The sequence below is a fragment of the Myodes glareolus genome, chromosome 25 (genome assembly GCF_982192425.1).
Source record: "Myodes glareolus chromosome 25, mMyoGla1.1, whole genome shotgun sequence".
Lineage (NCBI taxonomy): Eukaryota > Metazoa > Chordata > Mammalia > Rodentia > Cricetidae > Myodes > Myodes glareolus.
Window position 1 is genome coordinate 37,163,108 of NC_142050.1, and position 25,036 is coordinate 37,188,143.

A 25,036-nucleotide genomic window follows, 5' to 3' on the forward strand; every position below is an offset into this window, starting at 1 on the left:
CTCGTACACAAGGTCCTGGGTTTGTCCCTACCACCGCTATTAGGCTGAGCCATATGGAGTTGTCATTGCCAGTATCTGACCATTTTGAAATATGAAAATAATTTTACATGACCCCACCATGGGAATAATATTATAAAATAGTATGCTATATTTATAAAAGCACTAAAATGCAAAGTACCTAGGAATAAATCTACCAAGATATGTAAGTGCAAAGTTTACAAAACTTCAAAAGACATTAAAGAAGACAAGATTCAGATGCTCCATGATCATTCTTCAGCAAACTCAGTGGTGACCAGGTGTGGTGATATACGCTTTTAATTACAGCACTGGGAAGCAGAGTCAAGCTAATCTCTTGAGTTTGAGCCAGCCTAGTCTACATAGTGAGTTCTGGGTCAGACTCACCCTGTCTAAAAAAGTAAGAAAAGGGAAAAAAACCAACTCATAATGAATGTCATAGACCTCAGTATTTATTGAACCTTTTTTTACATGATGTGACAAAATGCTAGTTATTTCTAAGAGTAAATTGGTGCCACAGTTTAATGAGCAACAATATTTCATATTTCAGATAAACTTATATTTTGTTCCAAAAGGCTTCTAGGCTTCTGAGTAGAAAGGATGTGTGGGGATGGGGGAAGACAGAAACAGACAGAATGAATATGGATTAGTAGAGTTTTATCTAGCTAACCAGATGATATAAACTTTATGTCCCTGAGTCAGAGTAAGAGAAAAGAGGCAAGAAAAAGAACTACCAACACCAAACGTGGAACTTTAGATTTCTTAACTGGAGAGTTCAGGAATTAAACTTTATTTCTAAAACAAAGACACTTACAGCTACTTTTACAAGTGTATAATACATGTTCCTGTTGTTCTAGACTTGAATTTGGAGACTATGTTCAAGAGAAAAATCAACAACAACAATCTGGTCACTGAGAAATGGGTGCAACTCTACAATCCACAGCCATCCTTTCAACCAAGAATAATACTCAATAGAGTCAGAGATTCACACTAAAGACTCATTTCTAGAGCACAGGTTGTTCCTGTATGGTCTTCCTCATCTTAGGGACCTATAATACACATACTCCTAAAACTGCCACAGCCTCTCTCCTGACACAAGGACTCTGTTCTCACCTTCCGTTTGAAGTAAGGTGGTGTCTTTATAATGGTTTCATTCTTTTTCATCATTTTGTATGTGTGCAAGCTTAGAGGACAAATGCAGAACTGGTTCTCCCCTTTCAACTCCTATGTGGTCCCAGTGTTCAAATTTAGGTGGTCAAGCTTACAGCAAGCACCTTAACACTGAGCCATCTTGCTGGCCCCTTTTTTTATTTTGGAAGGAAATGACCCCAGAGTTTTACTGCACAGGTGTGTGTGTGTGTGTGTGTGTGTGTACACATACACTATACTACAAATTACCTTTAGTTTGTTACTTTTTTCATTCCAACTTTTCTTCTTACATAACTGTTATATATAGAGAGAAATGTCTAGATTCTAGACTACTGTACATCTATCTGAGAGTTAATTGTAACAATATTATCATTTGGGACTAGAGATGGTAAAACAGTTTAATAGCACTTGCTATTGTTGCAGAGGACCCAGGTTCATTTCCTATTACCCACATGGAGGTTGTGGTGGTGTGAATGAAAGTGACTCCCACAGGCTGCTGATAGGAAGTGATACTATTAGGAGGTGTGGCCTTGTTGGAGCAAATGTGTCATTGGGGGTGGACTTTAAGGTATCAGAAGCAAGCCAGGCTCAGGGTCTCTCTCTTCCTACTACCTATAGATCCAGAACTTTCAGCTACCTTTCCAGTCCCATGTCTGCCTGTATGCCTTCATGCTTCCCACCATAACAATAATGGACTAAATCTCTAAATTGTAAGCCAGCCCCAATTTACTGTTTTCCTCATGAGAGTTGCTGGTGGTCATGATGTCTCTTCACAGCAGTAGAAACCCTAAGATAGTGGCCCATAACTACCTATAACTCCTGTAAGTTCTGAGCAATCTCATGTCCCCTTTTCTTACCAGGTGTACATGATGCACAAACATACACAGAGACAAGCACTCATGCACATAAAATTTTAAAAAAATATTTAAAGAGTATCACCATTTGCAAACTAATTAGAAAAACAAAACAAATTATATTCTTACCAGCACAGAGAATGAAAATCAGAAAATTATGGATAAAGTTCCATTTAATCTCCAACTTGACTGGCTAAACATTAAGTCAAAATACAAAAATATCAAATTGTACCATGTAAAAAATATATCCAAGTATAAATATAACTGGGTTCTTTAAAACCATTTTTTTTGTGTGTGTGGGAATTGAGTCTAGGGCCTCATGCCTGCTTATCAATGGGCTATATTATCTCCAGGCCTCTTACTTTGAGACAAAGTCTCACCAAGTTTCCCAGGCTGGTCTTGAACTTATAATCCTCCTGTCATAGACTCTCAAATAGATGAGTGGAATTATAGGTCTGTGCCTCCAGGCCAAGCTAAAAATGTTTTTCTTCAATTGGGATTGTATGCTAACAGGTGAATTAAACTAGACAGCATAATGGTCATATTCAAATGATGGAACACATATCCAATGATTTAGAACACACAAATTATTTCCCTATTTTCTTTTTTTAAAGTGTACTGAGATGCGGGGGGGGGGGGGGGGGGCTCAATACCTAACTCCAGCTGGCCTAGGACTCATTATGTGCACCAGGCTGATTTCTACTCAGAGAGGTCTGCCTACCTCTGCCTTGTGAGTACTGAGGTTAAAGGCGTGTATCACCATGCCCATCCCACACCACTCTAAATTTTTAAGCAAGTATTTCAGAACAAGTGTTAGGTAGTAGTCTGTCTAGTGACACAAACTACATTTTTTGAGAGCAAGACAGTGTGTGTGTGTGTGCGCGCGCGCACAGGCCGTTCACTCTTATTAAATGAAATGACTGTTTTTCAGTATTTGGGTACCTGATTTCTAAGAATAAGGAAGGGATAGGTATAGACTAGATACTCTAACTCAGTGGTTCTCAACCTCGGGATCATGATCCCTTTGGGGGTCACATATTCGATATCTACATTATGATTCATACCAGCAAAATTACAGTTATGAAGTAGCAATGAAATAATTTTATGGTTGGGGGTCACCACAGCATGAGGAACTAACTGTATTAAAGGGTCACAGCATTAGGAAGGTTGAGAACCACTGCTCTAACTGCTAAAAAGAGTCTTAGAAGGGGAAAGAAATACATACTTTTTTAAAAAGGGGAAGACTGGAGAGATGGCTCAAAAAGTTAAGAGCATCTACTGTTCTTGCAGAGGACCTGAGTTCCCAGCACTGTGCTTACATGGACAACTCCCAACATACATTCACATAATTAAAAATAAAATAATTTTAAAAGTGAAGGTGACAGGGCTGGAAAGATGGCTCAGAGGTTAAGAGCACTGGCTGTTCTTCCAGAGGTCCTGAGTTCAATTCCCAGCAACCACATGGTGGCTCACAATCACCTCTAATGAGATCTGGTGCTCTCTTCTGGTGTGCAGGCGTACATGCAGATAGAAATGTTGTATACATAATAAATCAATAAATCTTTAAAAAAAAAGTGAGGGTGAAATCTAGCAAAGGGTCCCTGAAGGAATTTGCAAACACACATCTTATCACATAACAGAGTATACAAATCACTCATTACCTTTCAGGGTTTCCAGCAAACTTTTGGCTACAAACCAGCATATGGCTTCAAAGAAAGGGAATTTGAAAAGATCTGGTGTTTTTAGTCTTTTCTCCATCTCATAACACCTAAATGAATAAAATTTGAAGAACAGTTAATATTAATATTAGCATTTCGAAGTTAAATAAAGGTACTCAACTGAAAATAAACAGGCCATGATAAATATGTTTCCTTAACAACACTACTTTTTGACAACACTGAACTGTGATCTTATGCAAGTTCTGGTCCTGACCTTAATAAATTTGCCAGTCTACTTAACAATTACATTGGGTACTGAAAAAGAATACTTCTTGGGATTTGAATCCTAATTTTAACAAAAAAGGATCTTATGAGGGTTCCACTAATAAAATAGTATGTTTAAAGATCAGTTCCATATGTTGGACAACACTAACACCACCCATGAATGTTCTCTTTAGGCTCTACAGAGCATTCCAGATCAATACTTGACACTAGTCAAGGTATAAAGACAGGAACCACAGTTTGCACAATATTGGTCTTCTGTCAGAGCCCTAATAAGACATGTAGAAGAGGCCATCTCTTTTCCAGAAATAGCAGAGGTACAAAAAGATTAAAACTTATATCTGGCAGGCACACAACCTCCCATAGCCCTGTGTTCTGTAAGAACCACCACCTCCTTTTCTAACTCCAAGGACAAAGCATCCAGGGCTCCCAAGCACACACAGAGTTACAAGAGTTACCACATTTGGGGGAATACCAATGATACTCGGCCTCTCAAATGGCATTTCCCTTTTCTCAGTCCTCATGCAGCATCCACCAGGAAGCAGACCTGTCATATGTAATGTGGCTGACCCTAACCCTTTCTAGTACAGTACAGGAACAAAGCAGGCAAAGGCCGGATCTCATCAAAAGGAGAAGAACTGCCCTACAACAAAATTCAAAAGCACTCTGATAGCAATCCTGACTCAAGGATTTTTCCAGCCCCAAAGGTTATACCCGAATCTAATTAATTTAACTCATTTTCACAACGCTTACAGACTAAGAAAGGCATAAACATTTTATAAAAATTTAGATGCGGGAGGTATCATCAGATTGAACAAGTTATCTATTTTACTTTAGATTTGAAAAGATCCTCTAAATAATCTTTTTAAAATATTTTCTGTTAAAAAAGTTCCCATTCCTGGCCAGGTGGTAGTGACACACACCCAGCTCTCAGGAGGCAAACGCAGGCGGATCTCTGAATTTGAGGTTAGCATGGTCTACAGAATGAGTTCCAGGACAGCCAGAGCTGTTACACAGAGAAACCCTGTCTCCCAACAAACAAACAAACAAACATCCAATCCTAATCATTTATTCCTCAAGGCCTATCTTCACAGGATCTCAAAAAATGTAGTTTTTTATAGTAAACAAGCAAAAATGCAAAAATGTTATAATTAAGAACAAAAGATCCTTTCAATATTAGTGACACACAAACCTGAGCTGCATGCCAATGTTGAGATTGTGCAGAAAGTTACCCCCAAAAGCCATACAGTCCTGAGAAGTGAGCACGGCATGAATCCACCCTGAAACACACAAATCAATGACGGTTCAGTTTCTAAACTAAACAGATGTTATTCTACCTGTGACGTACGTAACTTATATACCAATATCAATTTACTTCATGTACCGGCACTAAAGAAGTTGATGCTATCACAACTGATTGACTCATCCACTTAAGTATTTATTTAAAAGCCTATCTATCATATGCTAAGGCTTTTTGATGAGCCTGAGGGGGTAAAGTGAGGGTTTAGGGTAGTGATCACCAATACTTCTTTTGTTTTATTTTGTCTTAAAATAAACACCTTTACAATGAAAAAATTTATTCTGTGATCAGTCAAATCTGGTTTGAATTAGGAAATAACGTTTTCCACTAATGAATATAAGATTGGGTGAAGCCGGGTAGCGGTGGTGCACGCCTTTAATCCCAGCACTCTGGAGGCAGAGGCAGGTGGAGTTCGAGGTCATCCTGGTCTACAAAGTGAGTTCCAGGAGAGCTAAGGCTGTTACACAGAGAAACCCTACGGGGAGGGGGAGTGAGATTGGTTGAGGAATCTGCTTCCCAGGTGTCACCATGAAGTAGGTTCCCTGGAAGGAATACGGGAATACGCAGGGAAAGATTGGGAACACAATGTGACACCCTGCTCCAGCAGAAGAAAAAGCAGATCACCCCCATTTAAATGGGTGAAAACTAGGCCTATGAATGCTGCTGATTAAATGTTTTATTTCCATTACAGTGTTTGCAAAACGAGAGACATTTTTTAAAATTTATTTATTAATTATATATACAGCATCTGTCTGCTGCATGTATCCCTGCAGGCCAGAAGAGGGCACCAGACTCCATTACAGATGGTTGTGAGCCACCATGTGATTGCTGGGAACGGAACTCAGGACCTTTGGAAGAACAGTCAATGCTCTTAACCTCTGAGCCATCTCTCAGCCCGAGATCTAACAGAGGATGTCTAACTTTTTAAATGTTAGCAGACTGAACGAAAAGCCATAAAAATATAAATTCTGCTCGGCATTCATATAGGTAACAAAGCATGTTCAATAAAAACCAGGACTAGAAACTAAAACTCTATTATTTAAACAATGTACTTATATATGGTTTTAGAACCATTTCCATTTAATGTACTACTGTGTACATTAAAGTAAACTAGAGTTTGCTTAGAAAGTTGCTAATTATCTTGGGAAAAATCCCATTGCTTAGAGCAGTCCCAATGCAGTCCTCAACCTAGCACCATCAGCAAGCAACCCATTAGAGATGCAAATTCTCATGCCCATCCTGCATCTACTGAATGAGAGAGGCCCAGGAGTCTATAGTTTACGAAGCCCTCCAGGTCATTCCCATGCTCCATGCTACACCAATGCTGATGAATTTCAGCTGTCCCTGGCTCACATGTACTGGTTCGCAGACTCAAGACTCTTAACACTGCTGTGAATACACGCATATAGAAAAACCGCATTTCTTCATAAATTATTTTTTTTAATTTTTTTATGATTTATTTATCTTTTTATTTTATGTTCATTGGTGTGAAGGTGTCAGATTCCCTGGAACTGGATTTTCAGACAGTTGCGAGCTGCCATGTGGGTGCTGGGAATTGAACCCGGGTCTTCTGGAAGAGCAGTCAGTGCTCGTATTCAGCCCTTCATAAATTATCTTTTAACTTCTTCCTTACACACCCCAGTAGGCCACTAACTTAACTTTGTAAAAAGTTTAATCTATGAATTTTAATTTGATTTTTAAAAGGATACAACAGAAATATTATACTAAATAGCAATAGAAGAGTTAAAGGCAGCTTTTCAAAAGTCAGACATAAATCCTAATAGTTCCAGATAATGATTTATTAATTTACTCAAGCTTAATTATTCTACATCAGAGGCAAAGTAGAAAAAGTAGAACATGTAATAACAGCTCTGTAAATTCTATAACCATTAGACACTCAAGCCAGAAGAACACTGTTCTCAAAACCATGGGCCCAGAGAGGATAGCCTGCATATTCATTCACACTGCCACCAATGGATCAATACTTATGCTTGAGATATACAGTACAGACAAGTTTGGTAGTCCTCAAAGAATTAAGTATCGTTAAGTAATGCAACAAAGCAATTCTATTTGGTACATACTCCAAAGAAATAAAATGAAAACACGCCTCTACATAAAAGTTTGTACAATTGTTCAAAACAGCACTATTCATAAAATCACAAAGTGGAAAGGACCCAAATGTCCATCAACTAACGAATGGGTAAGCAAACTATTGTATATCCTGCAAAGGAACATTGTTAGGTGAGAAAGATGCAGCACTTATGTGTGTTATGGTGTAGATGAGTCAAGTAAATATGGTAAGTAAAAGAAATTACTCACAGCTGGGGATAATAGCACATGTCTACAATCTCATCACTTAGGAGAGGCAAGTTTTAGCTACACAGTGACTTACAGGCCAGCCTGGGCTATGAGATCCTGCCTGTATCAAAAACCCAAACAAACAGAAGGGAAGAGAGAAAAATACACAGAGGGAAGTGGCTAGACACAAAAGGAAACATATTAAGTGTCAAAATAGGCAAATGAATAGAAAGCATATTAGTCATTGCCAATAGGTCAAGGAAGTGGGGATGGCAGTGTCTGCTAAAAGGTATGGCGTTTCTTTTGGACATAATGGAATGATTTTCCACTTAGATGGTAGTGATGGTTGTGTGATCATACTAATCTATTAAAAATCATGAACCTGTACCATTTAATAGAATAGTGATCAAGTCCTCTAAGGAACAATTGAGTCCTTAGTCCTTCTTAGGAAAGGCCCTAAAAGCTGTTTTATTTAACATATATGTTAAAGTCAAAGTTGGTTCTAATTACAAGTTGACTACAAATGACTCACTATCAACTAACCTAGACCAACAGGTTCTTCAGTGACAGGGTCCTAAATTTGAGGTGGTCAGGAAATGAGAAGGTAAAGAAAACAGAAAAGGTGAGGTTAGGAGATCTAGTACAAGCTATATCTTATGCTAAGCAAGCTTATTAAAAAGTACAGCAAGTCGCCAGAAACTATCATACAGCAGAAAAAAGTCAGTGGAAAGGTAATCAAACAATGTTGCAAAAGGGTATCTCAAGAGCTTTATAGACAGAACACATGGCAGCCTTGGGACTGCCTTTTAAGGTGGCAAGAATTGAGTTCTCAGGATCTGAACCAGCTACCCAAGTCTCAGCCCCAGGCTACTACAGGCTCTGTCAAGCATGTTCCTGGTTTTAGAGAAGGGACTGTTCTCTATACATTAGGGCCTCAGGGAAAGGCTCCCAAGACCCTAACCCCAGGCTATTTATTACCGGCTCTGCCAAACATGTTCCTGGTTTTATTTAATTTTTTTGAGACAGGGTTTTTCTGTAGCTTTGGTGCCTCTATCCTAGAACTAGCTCTTGTAGACCAGGCTGGCCTCAAACTCACAGAGATCTGCCTGCCTTTGCCTCCTGAGTGCTGGGATTAAAGGCGTGCGCCACCACTACCTGGTGTGTTCCTGGTTTTAGACAAAGAACTGTGTTCATTTTCCATTCATCAAGGCCTCAGGGAAAGCCTTGCATCAGCCCAGCCTTCAACAATCAACCATGAAGTAGGGATGAGCTAAAACCTTACCTGTAGGAACAAATAAGGTATGTCCCTGCTTTACCACACATTTGTAGCATTTATCTACTTTATCTCCAAAGAACACCTCACTCTGGGTCACAGATGAGCTCCACGATTCATAGAGTGCCAAATTTTCATTAGTTGGCTTTATCAAATAAAAAATCTTCTCGCCCTAGAAGGAAGTAACCATACAACTTTGAAAAAGAAAACCCATTCTCAGGATGGCCTACATTGGTACAATTTCCCAATAAAAGCATCTAAACAAAACTTTTGAAATTTTGTTTAGGTTGAAAAATGTCACATATCTGATCAACAGCTAATTCTCTAATCAGCAAGTTCACAGGCACTAAAACGTCTCCCATCTCCAACTGACAGAGTCAATAAAAATCCTATCAAAGAAAGTACTGAAAGAGAGGAAGATAGAGAACCACAAACAGAAGTAAATTATGTTAACAGGCTCTCTGGGTCATAGCATAATCATCTCTCAAACTTCATCTTTAGAACCATAAAGATCTTATGGGTAACTGATAGGTAGGTTTTTATTGAATTAAAAACTTGAAAATAAATTTCCTTTTGGAACTTTTGGCATCCTCAGAGAACAAGACCATATCTCAAGGACACAGCATCAACTCTAGTCCTGAGAACCGCATTGGCACAGGAATCTGAATCAGAACAGGTTCTTGGCCAAGCAACATGCAATTCAATGGTGACGGAATTTATACATATATATATATATTTTTAAATTGTGTTATGTCTCCAGTGTAGAAGTTATTAGCTACATGTAATATAACTAGTATGAATGAACTCAATTTTTATTTAGACTATTTAATTATTTAAATCTAGCCACATGAGGCTAATGTTTATCAGGCAATGCAGTTCTCGATAAAGTAGAACAAATAAAAACTAAAAGTTTATTTTATAGAAATTTGTGATTTATACAACTTGTTTTCTCATTTTCATCTTAAGGCCAGAAGCAATTATCACCATAATTTTGCTCCTTCTTAGTCATTTGGTTCAGAAATTAATGCAAATTAACTAAGAAGAGAAAAAAAAGAGACAAAAGGCTAACAGAAATCAACCTAAAATATAGAAGTAAAGAAGGAATCTAATACCTGAAATTAAAAAAAAAAAAAGAAAAGAAAAAGAAAGCACCAAGGCATAAAATGTTTAAGAAACAGAAAAATGTTTAAATGTTTACAAATGTTACACAGAACAAATCAATGTCCTACCAGAAAAATAAGGCATGCTTTCATTAATAAGAAAGTAAGAAATACCCTATTCTTACCCAAAGGACATGGTACCAGACAGAAGTCCCACCAAAGTCAATGTGGAAATCTGTATAGCTATCTTGAACTCCCATTAAGCAGTATTTCTGGACAAAGGGTTTAGGGAAGACTGAATCATCTGGCCAGTAATTTTCCACCCAGGAAAGTTTTCTGGCTATATCAGGGACCTCCACCAATTCAGACATCCTTTAAAAAGAAAAGAAAAGAAATATATATATTATATATATATGTATGTATGTATGTATATGTATACACACATTCCAATGTAATACAAATTAAAGACTTCATAAAACTGTTCTCATGCCAACCCAAACAAAGCAATTAAATGGATTAACAATACTTACACATTTAAAATATGTTTTATGTCATTATTATCATTAATATTACTATTATTATTATTATCATTAAGACATGGTCTCACTGTGTAGCCCTGACTGTCCTAGAATCAGGCTGGCCTTGAACTCACACTGCTTCCAATGGATAGCTATAAAAGTCACAATTGCTTATTAAAATAAACATTATCATCAAACTACACTTAGCTAAAATTGAGACTGCTAAGGCAAACTGTCCAGAGATACTCACTTTGTATCTGAAAATTCAAGGCTGATCACATTTAACACTTTTGGTCTGTTAGGATTCGTGAAGTATTTAACATAATTGTGAAGTGTCATTTTGCTGTCTGCCTGCCTTGCCACATCAATGACATCTATTACTTTGTCACCACCTGCAGAGAAAAATTACAGTCTTATTGTTGACCTTTAAAGTTGCATAAGTAGATACTCTAAACAAAAATACTAAAATCCATATTTGTTTATTATGATAACTAAGCCAACCATAAAACTGCATAGAATTAACATCAATTGTAAAAACATACAATTTACTAATAAGTCTTTTATGTGTTAATGATTTCTTGTGGGTAGCTCATAATGACAAAAAAATACATTAAATTGGGATATGAAAATTGTTCACTGTTCACTGTTTCCTGGGTTTCAATTTCCTTATACTGGGAATAGTAAAAACCCAGAGACTGATATTGGGGTTCAAGCTGAAGATCAGATAAGCAAATCAGCCAGTCACTGGCTCTTACCTCTACCTCAGACTGAAATGGGCGATGCTGCGTACAGGAATCCTCAGACCTGTCTCCTCCTGTCTAATAGTCCTCTTTAGTGCTAGGACTAAAGGCATGTACCACCACCACCACCTGGCCTTTATGGCTAACTAGTGTGGCTGCTGGGATTAAAGGTGTGCACCACCACTGCCTGGCCTGTATGGCTGACTAGTATGGCTGCTGTGCATTCTGATCTTCAGGCAAGCTTTATTTATTAAAATACAAATAATATACTACTATATTCCTCATGCATAAAAGAGAAGACTGGCTCTTCCCTTTAATTTCTATAATGCTTAAGAGTCTAAATCTGTTGCTTTAAAAAAAGGAAGGCACTGGGGAATTGGTGCGGGAGAATTGTCTGTATTCTGTCAATCATATTTTAATAAAATGCTGATTGGTCAAGCAGGCAGTATAGGCGGGAAAGCCAGACAGGAAGTAGGGGTGGAGCAATGAGAACAGGAGAATTCTGGGAAGCAGGGAGGTTCCTCAGGCATTCTTGTGCAGACCACCGAAGAGACAGCATGTAACCTGCCCAGCTGAAAAAAGGTACGGAGCCATTATGGCTAACATAGATGAGAATAATGGGTTAATATAAGTTATAAGAGTTAACAAGAAGCCTGACCTAATGAGCCAATCAGTTTATAATCTTATGGAGTCTTGTGTGTGATTTTCCTTGGGACTTGCTGGCTTGTTGGGGTACTGGGCGGGACAGAAACCCCAACAAGCCGGCCCCTCATGTTACAGGGAATTATTAAACATGTCATCAGGACAAATAATTTTTGTTCCATTAGTAGTGTCTTCTAATATTCACCTTGAAGAACAGTGATCATCAAGCAAAAGCCAATTCATGTTAGTGCAGTCTGAGTGCTCACATTCTAGGTTGTAATTACCTTGCGGTTTTCTCTGTAAAACCACAAGGTAAAGCTTGCAGACCTCTGCAGCACCACCCTTTTTACAATGGATTAACAGAATGAGTTAGGATTCAAAATATGGCAACAGCTACCAATCTAAAATAGAAAATTTAAGTGTTCCACTCTTATGCCAATGTAACGTCATATAGGCTAAATAATATTGCCTCAACTTCTTTATCTTTATATAAAACATAATAGTTCTACTACTGTTATTTTAACCGAAGAGGTTTGCAGTACTAAAGTTAGTAGATAAAGCAGTTTGAACAACTTTTTCTGTAACTGTTACACTATTTACTTTAAAGACAATAAGGTTTAAGCTAAATTATTCCCTAGTTTATCATATTTAAATTTAGATGAGTGTTTAAGTCAGGGCATTTAACTAGACTTTTCTGAATGAAACAATTAACAATAAAAATGAATAAAGAGACAAGTTCTTTAATATGACATGCCAAAGTAATAAAGTATAGTAATGGACACATAATTTTGAGACAAGGTAGATTTGGGATCTGATTCTCAAATAACACCTATCTTTTGTTAGCAAATGGGAAGTACATATCGGTAGGCTTATCTATAAACTTTATAATGAGAATAAATGAAAATGACAATCTGGCAATCGGTAATTTTTGCCTTAATTCTTACTTTCTTAGGCCTCAAAATCACACCAGTCCAGATATCATTAAATGACAATACTGGCCAAGTCATTAACGTAAATACATTATTTGAACTGAACCTTCTCTCTTTACAGTTCCTCCTCTAAGAGACAGGAGGTCAAGAAGCAGGATCCAGGGCTGGAGAGATGGCTCAGTGGTTAAGAGCACTGGCTGCTCTTCCAGAGGTCCTGAGTTCAATTCCCAGCAACCACATGGTGGCTCACAACCATCTGTAATGAGATCTGGTGCTCTCCCCAGGTGTGAGGGCATATATGGATGCAGAATGTTGTATACATAATAAATAAATAAATCTTTTAAAAAAAAAAGAAGCAGGATCCAGAAGACTAGGCTCAGACTGATACCCTCATTCTGCAGATGCTAGAACCCATCCAGCTTCTCATGTCTTCTCAGAACCTGTGGCAGCCCTTCAGTAACGACTTTACCTACACAAATATCAAATTTAATAACTAAGAGAGTAGTAGGATAAGCTGATAAAGTAAGAATAGATCAGATGTTTCATTCTTTTCTGACCATTGTAGGTCTGTGCATTCAACAAAAGTATTACTGAATTTCACTTTTCCTGACCTTTATGAAGCATCCAGCACAAAGAATTGATATATTCCATTCTATATCAATACTTTTGGGACACTATCATTTATAGTATTACCATGTTTTTACAAGTATTTAAAGGAACCAATTTCGTACCTACATAACGTTCCACATCCATCACTGAAAAATCAGGTGAAGGGAGCCTGAGTCCAAGGTCCTCTAATTTAGGGACCATAATAGGAACATCAAATCCATGCTTCTCCAGGTATCTTTGTGTCAGCTGACTGCCATGCATCTTTACAATGATTTCATCGGCACTAAGAAATATGTAAGAGTAAAATGTCATTTTTAATAATAAACTGTTTATAAAAGTCCTGTGGCAATGAGTCAACATGGAGAAAAAATGTGGAAGTATTTATATCAGTGGTTCTCAACCTAATTCTCCTCTTTAAATAACTTTAGAACCCCCAAAGTAAAATTCATATTTAATTAATAAAATAATAGATCACATGAGAATGTAAAATACTGCATGCAGTACAATAGTTATGGAGTGAGGCAAATTATGTATTCACATGAAAAGGTACCTATAATATAGATTATAAAAGCAAACTATATAATACCATTTATAACAAACACACAGTTTTTTTCCTTTTTTGCTTTTTTGAGACAGGGTTTTCTCTATATAACATCCCTGGCTGCTCTGGAACTTACTTTGTAGACCAGGCCTGCCTCTGCCTCCCAAGTGCTGGGATTAAAGGTGTATGCCACCACCACCCAGCTAAAATAAAAAAAACAACAACAACAACAACAACAAAAAACCCTCTCTTTTTATTTTTAGCTTTTCAAGACAGGGTTCACAATCACATTTTTAAAGAATTAGACATAAACACATTTATAAGCATCAATGTTTTGATGTAGAAAGAAAAGCTCAAAAGACACTAAGCCTTGTGGCTCAGAGGTTAAGAGCACTGACTGCTCTTCCAGAGGTCCTGAGTTCAATTCCCAGCACCACAGCCATCTGTAATGAGATCTGGCGCCCTCTTCAGGCATGCGGGCACACATGGAAGGAATGTTGTATACATAATAAATAAATAAATCTTAAGAAAAAAAAGACATTAAGACTTACAGAGGGGATTATGAAAACCTACTCAATCTATTTTATATACTATGTAAATGACATCAACTATATTTAATTCAATACTTATTATTTTACTATAGTTTAAATAGTCAAAAGCTAATGGAATTAATTAAAAACACCCCTTTAGCTGGGCGATACTGACACTTGTCTTTAATCCTAGCACTTGGGAGACAAGCAGATCTCTGTAAGTTTGAGGTCAGCCTGGCCTACAGAGTTCCAGGACAAGACTGTTACACAAAGAAACCCTGTCTCTGAAAAATAAATAAATAAATAACAACCTCAACATTTGTGATCACTCTAATGTATTCTTATCTGTGTTTACAGTGGCAGAAAAGCGTATAAATTACTAATGATTTGAGGGTCGCAAATCTTTGAAAGAAGTGAAAGCCATTATCTCCTCTTCCTGAAAAACGTATACCCACAGACATTAATTAGCATAGATGATTTTTTTTTGGAGAACATAAACTGCCTCTGAGACCTGTAAGTAGCCCAGACTAAAAATGTAGGGCTAGGTCCCAGATAAATCAAGCACTGCTGAGGAAAAAGAAAAACAAGTAAACTTTCTCTTACAACTTGGAAATTGGTAAATGACAGCATGAGATCAAGAATCTTAATTCAGCAAACATCACGTAGAAACACTGTTTCATGTGCTTTCTATTCTCAGCCAACCTGAGAGAGGCAAATGTGGATGGTTTTTCATCCTGTTTCTGTTTAAGGACTAAAAGGTGGTGAACAGAGCAGAGAAATCTAAAGATGGGGAAAATTTCAGGGCTTTCACTTCAGTATCTGAAAGTAATTCCATAATAGGCTGAATGTGATACTGTGATTTAAATTTAAATTGTGCTTCCTCTCTTTAACAAGCTGAGATATGATCTTGTGTAAAGCCTATTAAGCATTATCTCTTTAAATAGATGTCAGGCAGTGAGTAGGAAATGACCTGAATTAGCATGATTAAATGTTTTATAATGCTTTTGATTTTCTCTTAGCCTAGACAACTCAAATATACTTGATTATTTTTCAGAATCAAAAAGCACAGTTCTGATGCATCAAAGGCTACGCAACGGCCCTGCATGCTTCTGGTGGACCCAGGGAACAGGCAGTGATTTAAGAAACAGTGATTTGAGAAAAAGAGGTGCAAAATGGGGAAAGGTAAGAAGAAAGAAAAAGAGAACACAGCGGCTACATTATCAGAAAGAGTCAGAAATGAGAACTGCTTCAAATTCTGGGGATGAATTACATGGTGACCCAGTATGCATACACAAAACATTAAGTACTGATAGTTTTACTTCTTTTACAGAAAAGTGAAGAGCCAGTTGACAGCGATAGCATGGTGCCACCTAAATTTGAAAAGACCACTTCAGGTAATCCCACTTCATTAGCCAATGCTGTTAAAAATCCTGGTTGAGCCACAACAAGGTTCCGTACCTTGGGAAGACTCGAGCGCGTAGTTCTTTAACAAAGGCCCTAGTTCCTGCTTGCACAGGTTTGGAGCCGTCGTCCACTTCTGTGTAGTCATGCCTGTGCCAGTTCCTCCTCTTTTTCACTGAATTTGTAGAAAGTCAGGAAAAGAAAACATTTTTTTGGTAACTGGTAATGCTATGGACTATCTAATTGCTATAGTTACCTAATAAGAAGTAACAGCTATAAGGAAATGCTTGTGTTTTTAATGCATTCCTAGATCACAAAAGAAAATTTTACAAAAGCTAATGCTGTAATTATAAATAATTAACTGTGGGTTTTTAAAAGCCTGATCACTTCATCCAAAATAATTTAAAAATTAAAGAATTAAAAGCATCAAATGAAGTCTTTACTCACATTTAAACATTTCCAATCATGTAAAATCAGTTTATTAAAACACTGAGTCAGTCATACTATGATTAACCACATCATCCAAATTATCTCTCAGGATAAAGCATTCCAACACCAAAGCACCACTCTCTTTTATGTTAAGATTCAGTCTCCAAATAAGCACATTTATACTGACACACAGAACAGAGATCAGTTCACCAAGACAAAATTAAGCAAGACCAGTGCTGTGATAAAACAAAAAACTTCAAGGTTAGTTCAGATACTAAATTCCTATGGTTCTAAAGCTGGGGGGTGGGGAAGATTATCTTGATTAGTACTAACAATGAAAATCAATGGAAATATTTAATTCTTAGTTCATCCATCAACTTCCTCTGCAACCTTGGGAAGGTCATTTGACACCTCTGGATCCAGATTCCTCAAAGTGAGAATGAAGGAGATGGATCAGTATGATTTTGAAAGTATACCTAACACACCCTTAACAAAGGGTAAGATGGTCAAAGGAGAAAACGGATACCTCTTTCTTACGTGTCGTTGTATATGTAGCTCATATGTGTGAAAGCAATGTAAGATTTCACTGTGTTTGTGTGTATGTTCCAGGAAGACTCTGACCATGTAGCACAGCCTAACCTGGAACTCATAATCCTCCTGTTTCTGTTTAGATTATAAGTTTCAGTTTCAAAAGAATCCTTTGGAGAGATGGCTCAGAGGTTAAGAGCACTGGCCGCTCTTCTGGAGGAGGCAGGTTCAAGTCCCAGCACCCACATGGCAGGTCACAACTGCCTGTAACTCCAGTTGCAGAGGATACAACACCATAATACAGACAGACATACACGCAGGCAAAACATCAATGTACACAAAATAAACAATAAATAAATAAATAAAATCTAAAACTGTTTCTGTTTAGATTATAAGTTTCAGTTTCAAAAGAATCCTTTTTAAAATCTAAAATTCTCAACATTCTAACTCTCTGGTACTGATGTCAGCAACTTACTTAGAAATACCCTTTTTTGAATGGTGAAGCTGACTGACAGTGACATAAGTATACAGAGAAATGAGGAGTAAAGCAAGTGGTGGGAGATAATAATAGCATGCAAAAATTTATAGTTACTTCCTGTAAAATTACTTTAACTTTTCCTGTATGTTTGGACATTTCCTCTTTTGTTGTTGTTGTTGTTGTTGTTTTTCTGTAGCTTTTAAGCCCGTCCTGGAGCTAGCTCTTGTAAACCAGGCTGGCCTCAAACTCACAGAGATTCACCTGCCTCTGCCTCCTCAGTGCTGGGATTAAAGGTGTGCACCACCACCATCCATGGACATTTTCAAAACAAAATGTTATAGAAAAAACAACTATGTGATTTCAAGATATTTTATTTTTGAGGCAAGTTCTCATGTAACCCAGGCTACATGGCCTTAAATTCTGATAATCCAGACACCGCTTCCTGGAGTGCTGGGATTACAGGCACAGCAAGCACATAACCATACCCAGTGTTATGTAGTGCTGGGAATCAAACGCTGGACTTCATGTATGCTCTTAGCCCAATTTCAAGTTATTTTAAATATTTCCCTTGCGAAGATCATAACACTAGGTCTCTTAAGAAAACTTGTGAATTACAGTTCAATCTTCCTAAGAAATTTCACTAATGTATCCCTTGTGTGTTATTTTTTTTCTCATTTGAAACCATTCATAGTCGCTAGAGAGATGGCTCAGCCAATAAGAACACTTGTTGCTCCTGCAGAACACTAGAATCCAGTTCCCACCATCTAATCAGGTGATCTCTGATGACCTCTTCTGGCCCCCTAAGGCACCCACACACGTGCACACACATATACAGAAACACAAACACACATAAAAATAAAAACAAATTTTTAAAACCATTCCTATAGTTCAAGGACATCCTAGTGTAGGTTTTCCTCTATTATACACAGATATAACGTATTTCCATCTGGTATCATATGTTTTTATATTATTTTCTTGTTTTATGGGCATTTTCTCCTTATTAAATAATCAAAAGCAATTTAAAAGCAGACAACAATTTTAAGGTGTAGATGTGTCATGTTATAATTATTTTGATTCTTAAGCACAGTGGTGGTTTGAATGAGAATGGTTCCCAGAGGCTAATATATTTGAATACTTGGTTCCTATTTAGACTGTTTGGGAAGAATTTAAAAGTGTGGTCTTGTTGAAAGAGCTGTGCCACTGGGAGACAAGCTTTGAAATTCCACAGGACTGTAGTTCCCAGTGCATAGGTTCTCTCTGCCTCATGGTTGTCCATCCCAGTGTGAGCTCTCCACCATCATGGACTCTAACCCTTTAACTGTAAGGCAAACTAAATACTTTCTTACTAAGCTGCCTTAGACATGCTGTTTCATTGGATTTGTAGGAAAGTAACTAAGACAAGCGCTTCATTTATTCTCAGTCTTTCTCCATACGACACTATAATTAACAACCATGAACATAAACCTGTTTCTGTGATTAACTCAAGACACATTTCCAGAAATGCTAGAAGACAGTGTGCTGACTTGACTGAGAATGGCCTCCAGAGGATCATATATTTGAATGCTTGGTCCCCAGTTGGCTGTGTGGGCTGGATTAGGAGGTGTGGTCTTGTTGGAGAAGGAATGTTACTGGTTTCAAGCCTCCCACCATTCCCAGTGTACTATCTCTGCTTCCTGCTTAGGAATATAGACTGAGTTCAGCTGCCTTTCCAGCCACCTGCTGTCATGACTTCACTCCGCCACAGTAAATGCTAACCCTTGGAACCATAAACCTGATTAAACTTCTTTTGTAAGCTGCCTTGGTCACGGAATTTTATCACTGCACAGAAAAACTTATACAAAAGCACTATTTTAAAGATATGTGCTATATACACTGCAAATACATACTGCCTCAAGAAAAGTGGGAGTAATTCACGTTTCTATCATACAGGTAGCCTAGCTCAAGGCTCTGTGTTAACAGGCATTATCATTTAAAAAGCAAAACAACAAGAAAAAAAGCAGTCCATTTGCTAAGTGAACTATGATGTTGCTTCCCTCCCCCTCTCCACCCCCAGGCAGGGTCTCTCTACATTGTACTGGCTTTCCTGGAACTTACTACAGAGACCAGGCTAGTCTTGAACTCATGGATATCAACCTGTTGGCACTTTAATCCAAGTGCTGGGATTAAAGACATGTGCCACCAGACCCAGTCAGATATTCCATTTATTTATTTTAATTTTTGCAGAGCACATTAATCAGTATACTCTATGATGTGATAGCTATGGGTCCAAACTACAGCTCTGATGAATAACTACATAATATTTAATTAGATACTTTCTCTTATATCTCATATAACATTGTTGCACATATTGAAGAGGATAATATAGGTCAAGTATTTACTCACTATAGAATCTGGTATATAATAACCTTCCAAAATACTATAACTTCTTCTAATGTGCTGACTTATAGATTAAGAGAAACATACAACTGTCCTACTTGGCCAACGAGTTTGAAACATAAAATCATCCACTACAACAGCTGACTGAATTTTTTTCTTTTTTTTTAAGATTTATTTATTTATTATGTATACAATGTTCTGCCTGAATATACACCTGCAGGTAAGAAGAGGACACCAGATCTCATTACAGATGGTTGTAAACCACTATGTGGTTCCTGAGAATTGAACTTAGGACCTCTGGAAGAGCAGACAGTGCTCTTAATAGCTGAGCCATCTCTCCAGCCCAGCCCCCCCTTTTTAATTTTTCTTAAGAGGAAACCAGTGAAGGGATAGTTTAAGTAGTGGTCACAGAGGAGAAAATGTCTGCTTTGGTTGCATGTGCCTGAGGAACACAGAGAACATATATTCAAATGCTGAGCAGCTTTCTGCTTTTTAAAATAGGTTCTTAATTCCCAACCACAGAGTACAGTCTAATAAACCTTATTAAGTGGGAATTGTAATATCTCGATTATATCTACATTAAAGACATCTGGGATATTCTGACAGGAACAGGAAACCCTGGGTTATCAAGAAACACTTAATAGCAAAGGGAATGAAATCAAAAGGGATTACTCAATTGAAGCAGATGTTGAAGTATGAGGGAAGGTGAGCCTTAATTCAAGACAAAACAGATTACTGCATCTTGGGCATCTCCCCTCTGAGTAGTCAGAGTTGGATGCTTGCCCATAAGACAGCCAATCCCTGGCATGAAGGTCTTTAAAGAAAAGAGGGACTTGAAGGGTCAAGTAGTAGGCAAGTTTCTCTCTGAAGCATCATTATTCAAAGTGTAGGTTACAATCCATTACAGTCTGTGTAATCAGTTTAGCAAGTGTGTTAAGATTTTTAAAAGATGACATCATATGGAAAAAATAGAATGTATCCTCCCCCCTTCAAGTAGTACTTCCTCTTAGTAACTCAGTATTTCATACAAATAAAATTTAAATCATTTCATTTGGGGAATAAATATTTTACACCAAAACTGATATAAAATTTAGTTGTTTCAACTGAAATAATAACACTGTACTATTTACTGCTTCCTTATTCTTGGTCAAAACTTACTTAACTTATATACAACATAGACCAAGCAAGATTCATGTAACAATTTTACCAGGTGTCTTAATTTTAAGTTTTATACTGTATAATACACTATGAAAACAAGTAATCTATATTTGACATAAACTATTCTTATGTAATACTACAGCTTAAATTCCTAAATCTCTTATAAATTATAAGAATTATTATTTCTAATAAATGATCAGTCTAATTGTTACTAAGTCTTTTTTGCATGTTATTTTCATATAACAAAGTTTTTATTTAGAAGAGTACAAGGGGGCAAAACTCCATATTCAAAACAGAGAGGCTATATATTACCTACATACCACCCACAGTTTATCAAATCACCCTCAGTCAAAGGTTCCTTCTTTTTAAGTGAATTTATTTACTGTATGTGAGGGTGTCAGATCCCCCGGAACTGGAGCTGTGAGCTCTGGGAATTGAACCCTGGGCCTTTGGAAGAGCATCCAGGGCTCTTAACCACTAGGCCATCTCCCCAGTCCCCAAAAGGTTCCTTCTTATTTTCTTTTGTATGTTTTTGAGACAGGTCTCACTATGTAACCCTAGCTGGCCTGTTATGTAAACTAGGCAGCCCTTGTCTGCCTCTACCTCCTGAGTGCTGGAAAGGGAAGCTGGAAGGACAGGCTTTGATGATTTGGGTGCTGGAGCTTTTGTCTTTAACGGCTGAGCTACCTCTCCAGAACTCTTTCTAGTTTTAAAATAAAGTCTATGGTTTTCCTTTAATTTTATGAACACAAAAATTATAATTTGCAGTCAAAATTCTGTAAATAAATAGCTATATTCCAAAGCCATTTAAATATGACATCTTAATTTAGTTTTTGGAAGTATCTGTAAAAGACCAAATATCTGTAAAAGATGAATATTGTTTTGTTTCTAATGCTGGTCTACTCCAGACTAGTGGAAGAAAAGGATTCCAGTCTTCACCTTGTCCCCTCTGAAAAGGACTGCCATCAGAGACTTGTTCTGACCTTATCCTCAATCTCTATCTTTCCATGGATATCAGGGGTGGGGAAAAAAGAAGTTTTAAGCAGATACCCTTTGACGACCAAATTCATAAATGCATGCAATATTTTACCTATCAATATCCTGATTTTTTCCTAAATACACAGTGTGCATCTGCCCAAGGGAGTCTAATCTTAACTCTGCATACTGCTTCAATACAACATGATTTTATCAGTCGCAATAGGTTGACAGAATCAGGCAAGTTGTTCTTTGCCATGGTTTGTAAATTGCAAGGTTTTTATTTTTGAAAGATGTACTTAAAATTTGAGGGCTCTCCATGAACAATTAAAAACATACTTTTTCTTCCTTATTCCTGTGACATATTTAATAATTCAAACAAAGGCTTATTACACCTGGAATCCCAGCACTCAGGAGGCAGAGGAAGGGGATCTGTGAGTTTGAGGCCAGCCTGGTCTACAGAGTGAGTTCCAAGACAGCTACACAGTATACACAGAGAAACCCTGTCTCGAGAAACAAAACAAAACCAACTAAAAGAAAGGAATTTGGGGCCAGTGTGGGCTATCTAATCAGACTGCCTCAAATTGTTAATTACTATTTTCGACAAAAATTGTATTGTAAGTATTTTCAGTGAAATCTTTCCTACAGTTCTTGGTAAGCATTGTGATATTTACTAGAGTATCATAAAAATACTATTATATACATGCTAAGTTTCAAGCATTTAATTTTTATTTAAGCATCTAGTACTTACTCAAGGAAGAACCATGCAGAACCGCACAGTTGGGGCAGTGATATAAGTCAATGTCAACAGCATGATGTTCTTCTACACCAACACAGCTAGGATAAAGACAAAAACAAAACATGAATGAAACACTTTACTTAATTATAAAGAAATGTTTGGACTTGAGGTGAGAAATGTACAATAACTCAAAGAGCAAATTTAAAACACACACAAGAATAAATTTTATTATCCTCTCCCTCCATACATTTGCTAATAATTGTGGGTGAGAATATATCCAAACGAACATGAAGTTATTCACTTCTAGCAGCAGTGGGAACACCAAAAATAACACAATTATAAGCATGAAACCTTCAAGCACTATGAAAATGTCATCTGTTCTGAAATTATTGTCAATAAGATGAGTCAAAGGTAAGTCATAATGAGATTCTGGACATTATTGTCATCTTTTATGTACTACATAGTGTAATTTGTGGGTTGTAGAATTTGCAAACAGAAATGTATATCCTTAAATGAATGTGTTTGAAAAAGGAAAACTGGCATTGCTGAGCAAAGCATATACAACTCAAGATGTTACCAAGAATAACAAAACAAACCCTTAGAACACAAGTACCATCAAAAATTTAGTTTCATTCTTCACAGAACTAGAAAAGGCAATCCTAAAAATCATGTGAAAATATAAAAATAATATAAAAAAAATGCTGGAAATATCGAGATGCCTGCTATCGACTTACACTACCTAGCCACGGTAACAGAAACAGAGCGATATCCCCAGAAAAACAAGTGGTGCTAGGCAAACAGAATGGAAACTTGGTGCCTCTCTCTTCCAGCTTAAGAATCACTTCAAAATGGACAAAGATCTTAAGTAAAGACTTCAAAATTTGAAACTGTTGGAGGGGAAAATATGTGAAGCCCTAGAACTAGGCACAAGCAAGGACTTTCTGGAAAAGGCTTCTAATAGCACAGAAAGTAACCCAAGCCTGGCAAATATTACTGCATTGAAGTAAAAAGGAAACAAGGCTGGAGAGAGGGCTCAGCAATTAAGACCACTGGATGCTCTTCCAGAACACCCGAGTTTGAGTCCCAACAGAAATAAATTTTTTTCTAAAGATAAATAAATCTTTTTTTGTTTTGTTTTATTTTTTTTTTTGAGACAGGGTTTCTCTGTAGCTTTGGAACCTGTCCTGGAACCAGTTCTTGTAGACCAGGCTGGCCTCAAACTCACAGAGACCTGCCTGCCTCTGCCTCCTGAGTGCCTAGATTAAAAGCGTGCACCACCACCGCCCAGTTCATAAATAAATCTTTAAAAAATTCTTCTGAAAATGACTAATAAAATTCAATTTAATCCCAATCAATATGGAATCTCACAAGATGATTCTAAAACTGATGTCAAAATGAAAAAAGCCAAGAATATGCAAGATAGTCAGATATTCTTAGAAGAAAAAAAAACAAAGTTCTACTACATTTGAAAATTTATTTAATTTAAAGTCCACACAGAACACATGTCAGTGCTAACAAAATGCAGAGTCATATTTTACATAGGGACACTTATGTATAACATAGGAGGGTCACTGAAGAGTAAACAACAGGACAGACTTTTCAATGAAAGGTTCTACCGAGATACATTTCATTTAGTCATATGAGAAAAAGAAAAAAAAATCTTACAGTTGTTGATGCAATGTAAAAATTTATTAGTAATTGCCAGGCACAGCAGTACACACCTTTAATCTCTGGACTTGAGAGACAAAGGCAGGTGAATGTCTGTGAGTTTGAGGTCAGCCTGGTCTCTGTAGTAAGACCCTGTCTCAATAAAAGGGAAGGGGATTTAAATGAAATGATAAACCTAAGTACAAACAAAAGGAAAATGCACAAAAATGTATACAGCATAATACCGAAAATATGACTTTGTGGTAGCAAGCTTATCTTAAAGCACAGACGCACCCACAAGGGGAGAAACAGTCATGTTAATTTCTATGCATTAAACTACAACTTATGATAAAGGGCAAAATAAGTCAAGAGTAAGGACATTTCAATGTAAATACTCAAAAGAAATTATACTATACCCAAAATATAATGAACTCATCTATAAATTACTAAGAAGAAAGTCACGTGGCCAATACAAATATAAACTATAAAAATTAATAAATAATGAGAACTATAAATTAAAATGACAAAAAATTTCCATTAATATTCCACTATACCAGCTAAAAAATACCAAGTATAAAGATATTAAATGTTGAAGAATATGGGAAGTACTTAAATAAATTACTGGCAGAAATGTAATTAAATACAGCAATTTTAGAGAACAAAACACATGCAATGTACACCAGAGTACCTTACCTATATGCAAATGGATAATCTATTTATAATAGTGTATCAATAAAAAATTATAGTATATTCTCATAATAGAGATCCATACAGAAATAAATATTCAATGAAGAACTACAGTCCTACACAATGAACAAATAAATTCCACAAATTAGAAGGTTAGAGAGATGGCTCAGCACTTAATAA

General features: G+C 36.9%; 1 protein-coding gene across 1 annotated transcript in view; it reads right to left on the bottom strand.

Annotated features, from left to right (window-relative positions):
* Kdm7a (lysine demethylase 7A) overlaps nucleotides 1-25,036 on the bottom strand; it is a 65,119-nt gene that overhangs the window by 20,455 nt on the left and 19,628 nt on the right. Inside the window, exons 2-9 of the mRNA XM_085683685.2 lie at nucleotides 22,535-22,620; nucleotides 15,897-16,014; nucleotides 13,490-13,650; nucleotides 10,698-10,839; nucleotides 10,115-10,301; nucleotides 8,839-9,001; nucleotides 5,151-5,238; nucleotides 3,680-3,786 (exon numbers count right to left, since the gene is read on the bottom strand). Of these exons, the coding sequence (XP_085539811.1) occupies nucleotides 3,680-3,786; nucleotides 5,151-5,238; nucleotides 8,839-9,001; nucleotides 10,115-10,301; nucleotides 10,698-10,839; nucleotides 13,490-13,650; nucleotides 15,897-16,014; nucleotides 22,535-22,620 (1,052 nt within the window). The remainder of the gene's footprint in view (nucleotides 1-3,679; nucleotides 3,787-5,150; nucleotides 5,239-8,838; nucleotides 9,002-10,114; nucleotides 10,302-10,697; nucleotides 10,840-13,489; nucleotides 13,651-15,896; nucleotides 16,015-22,534; nucleotides 22,621-25,036) is intronic.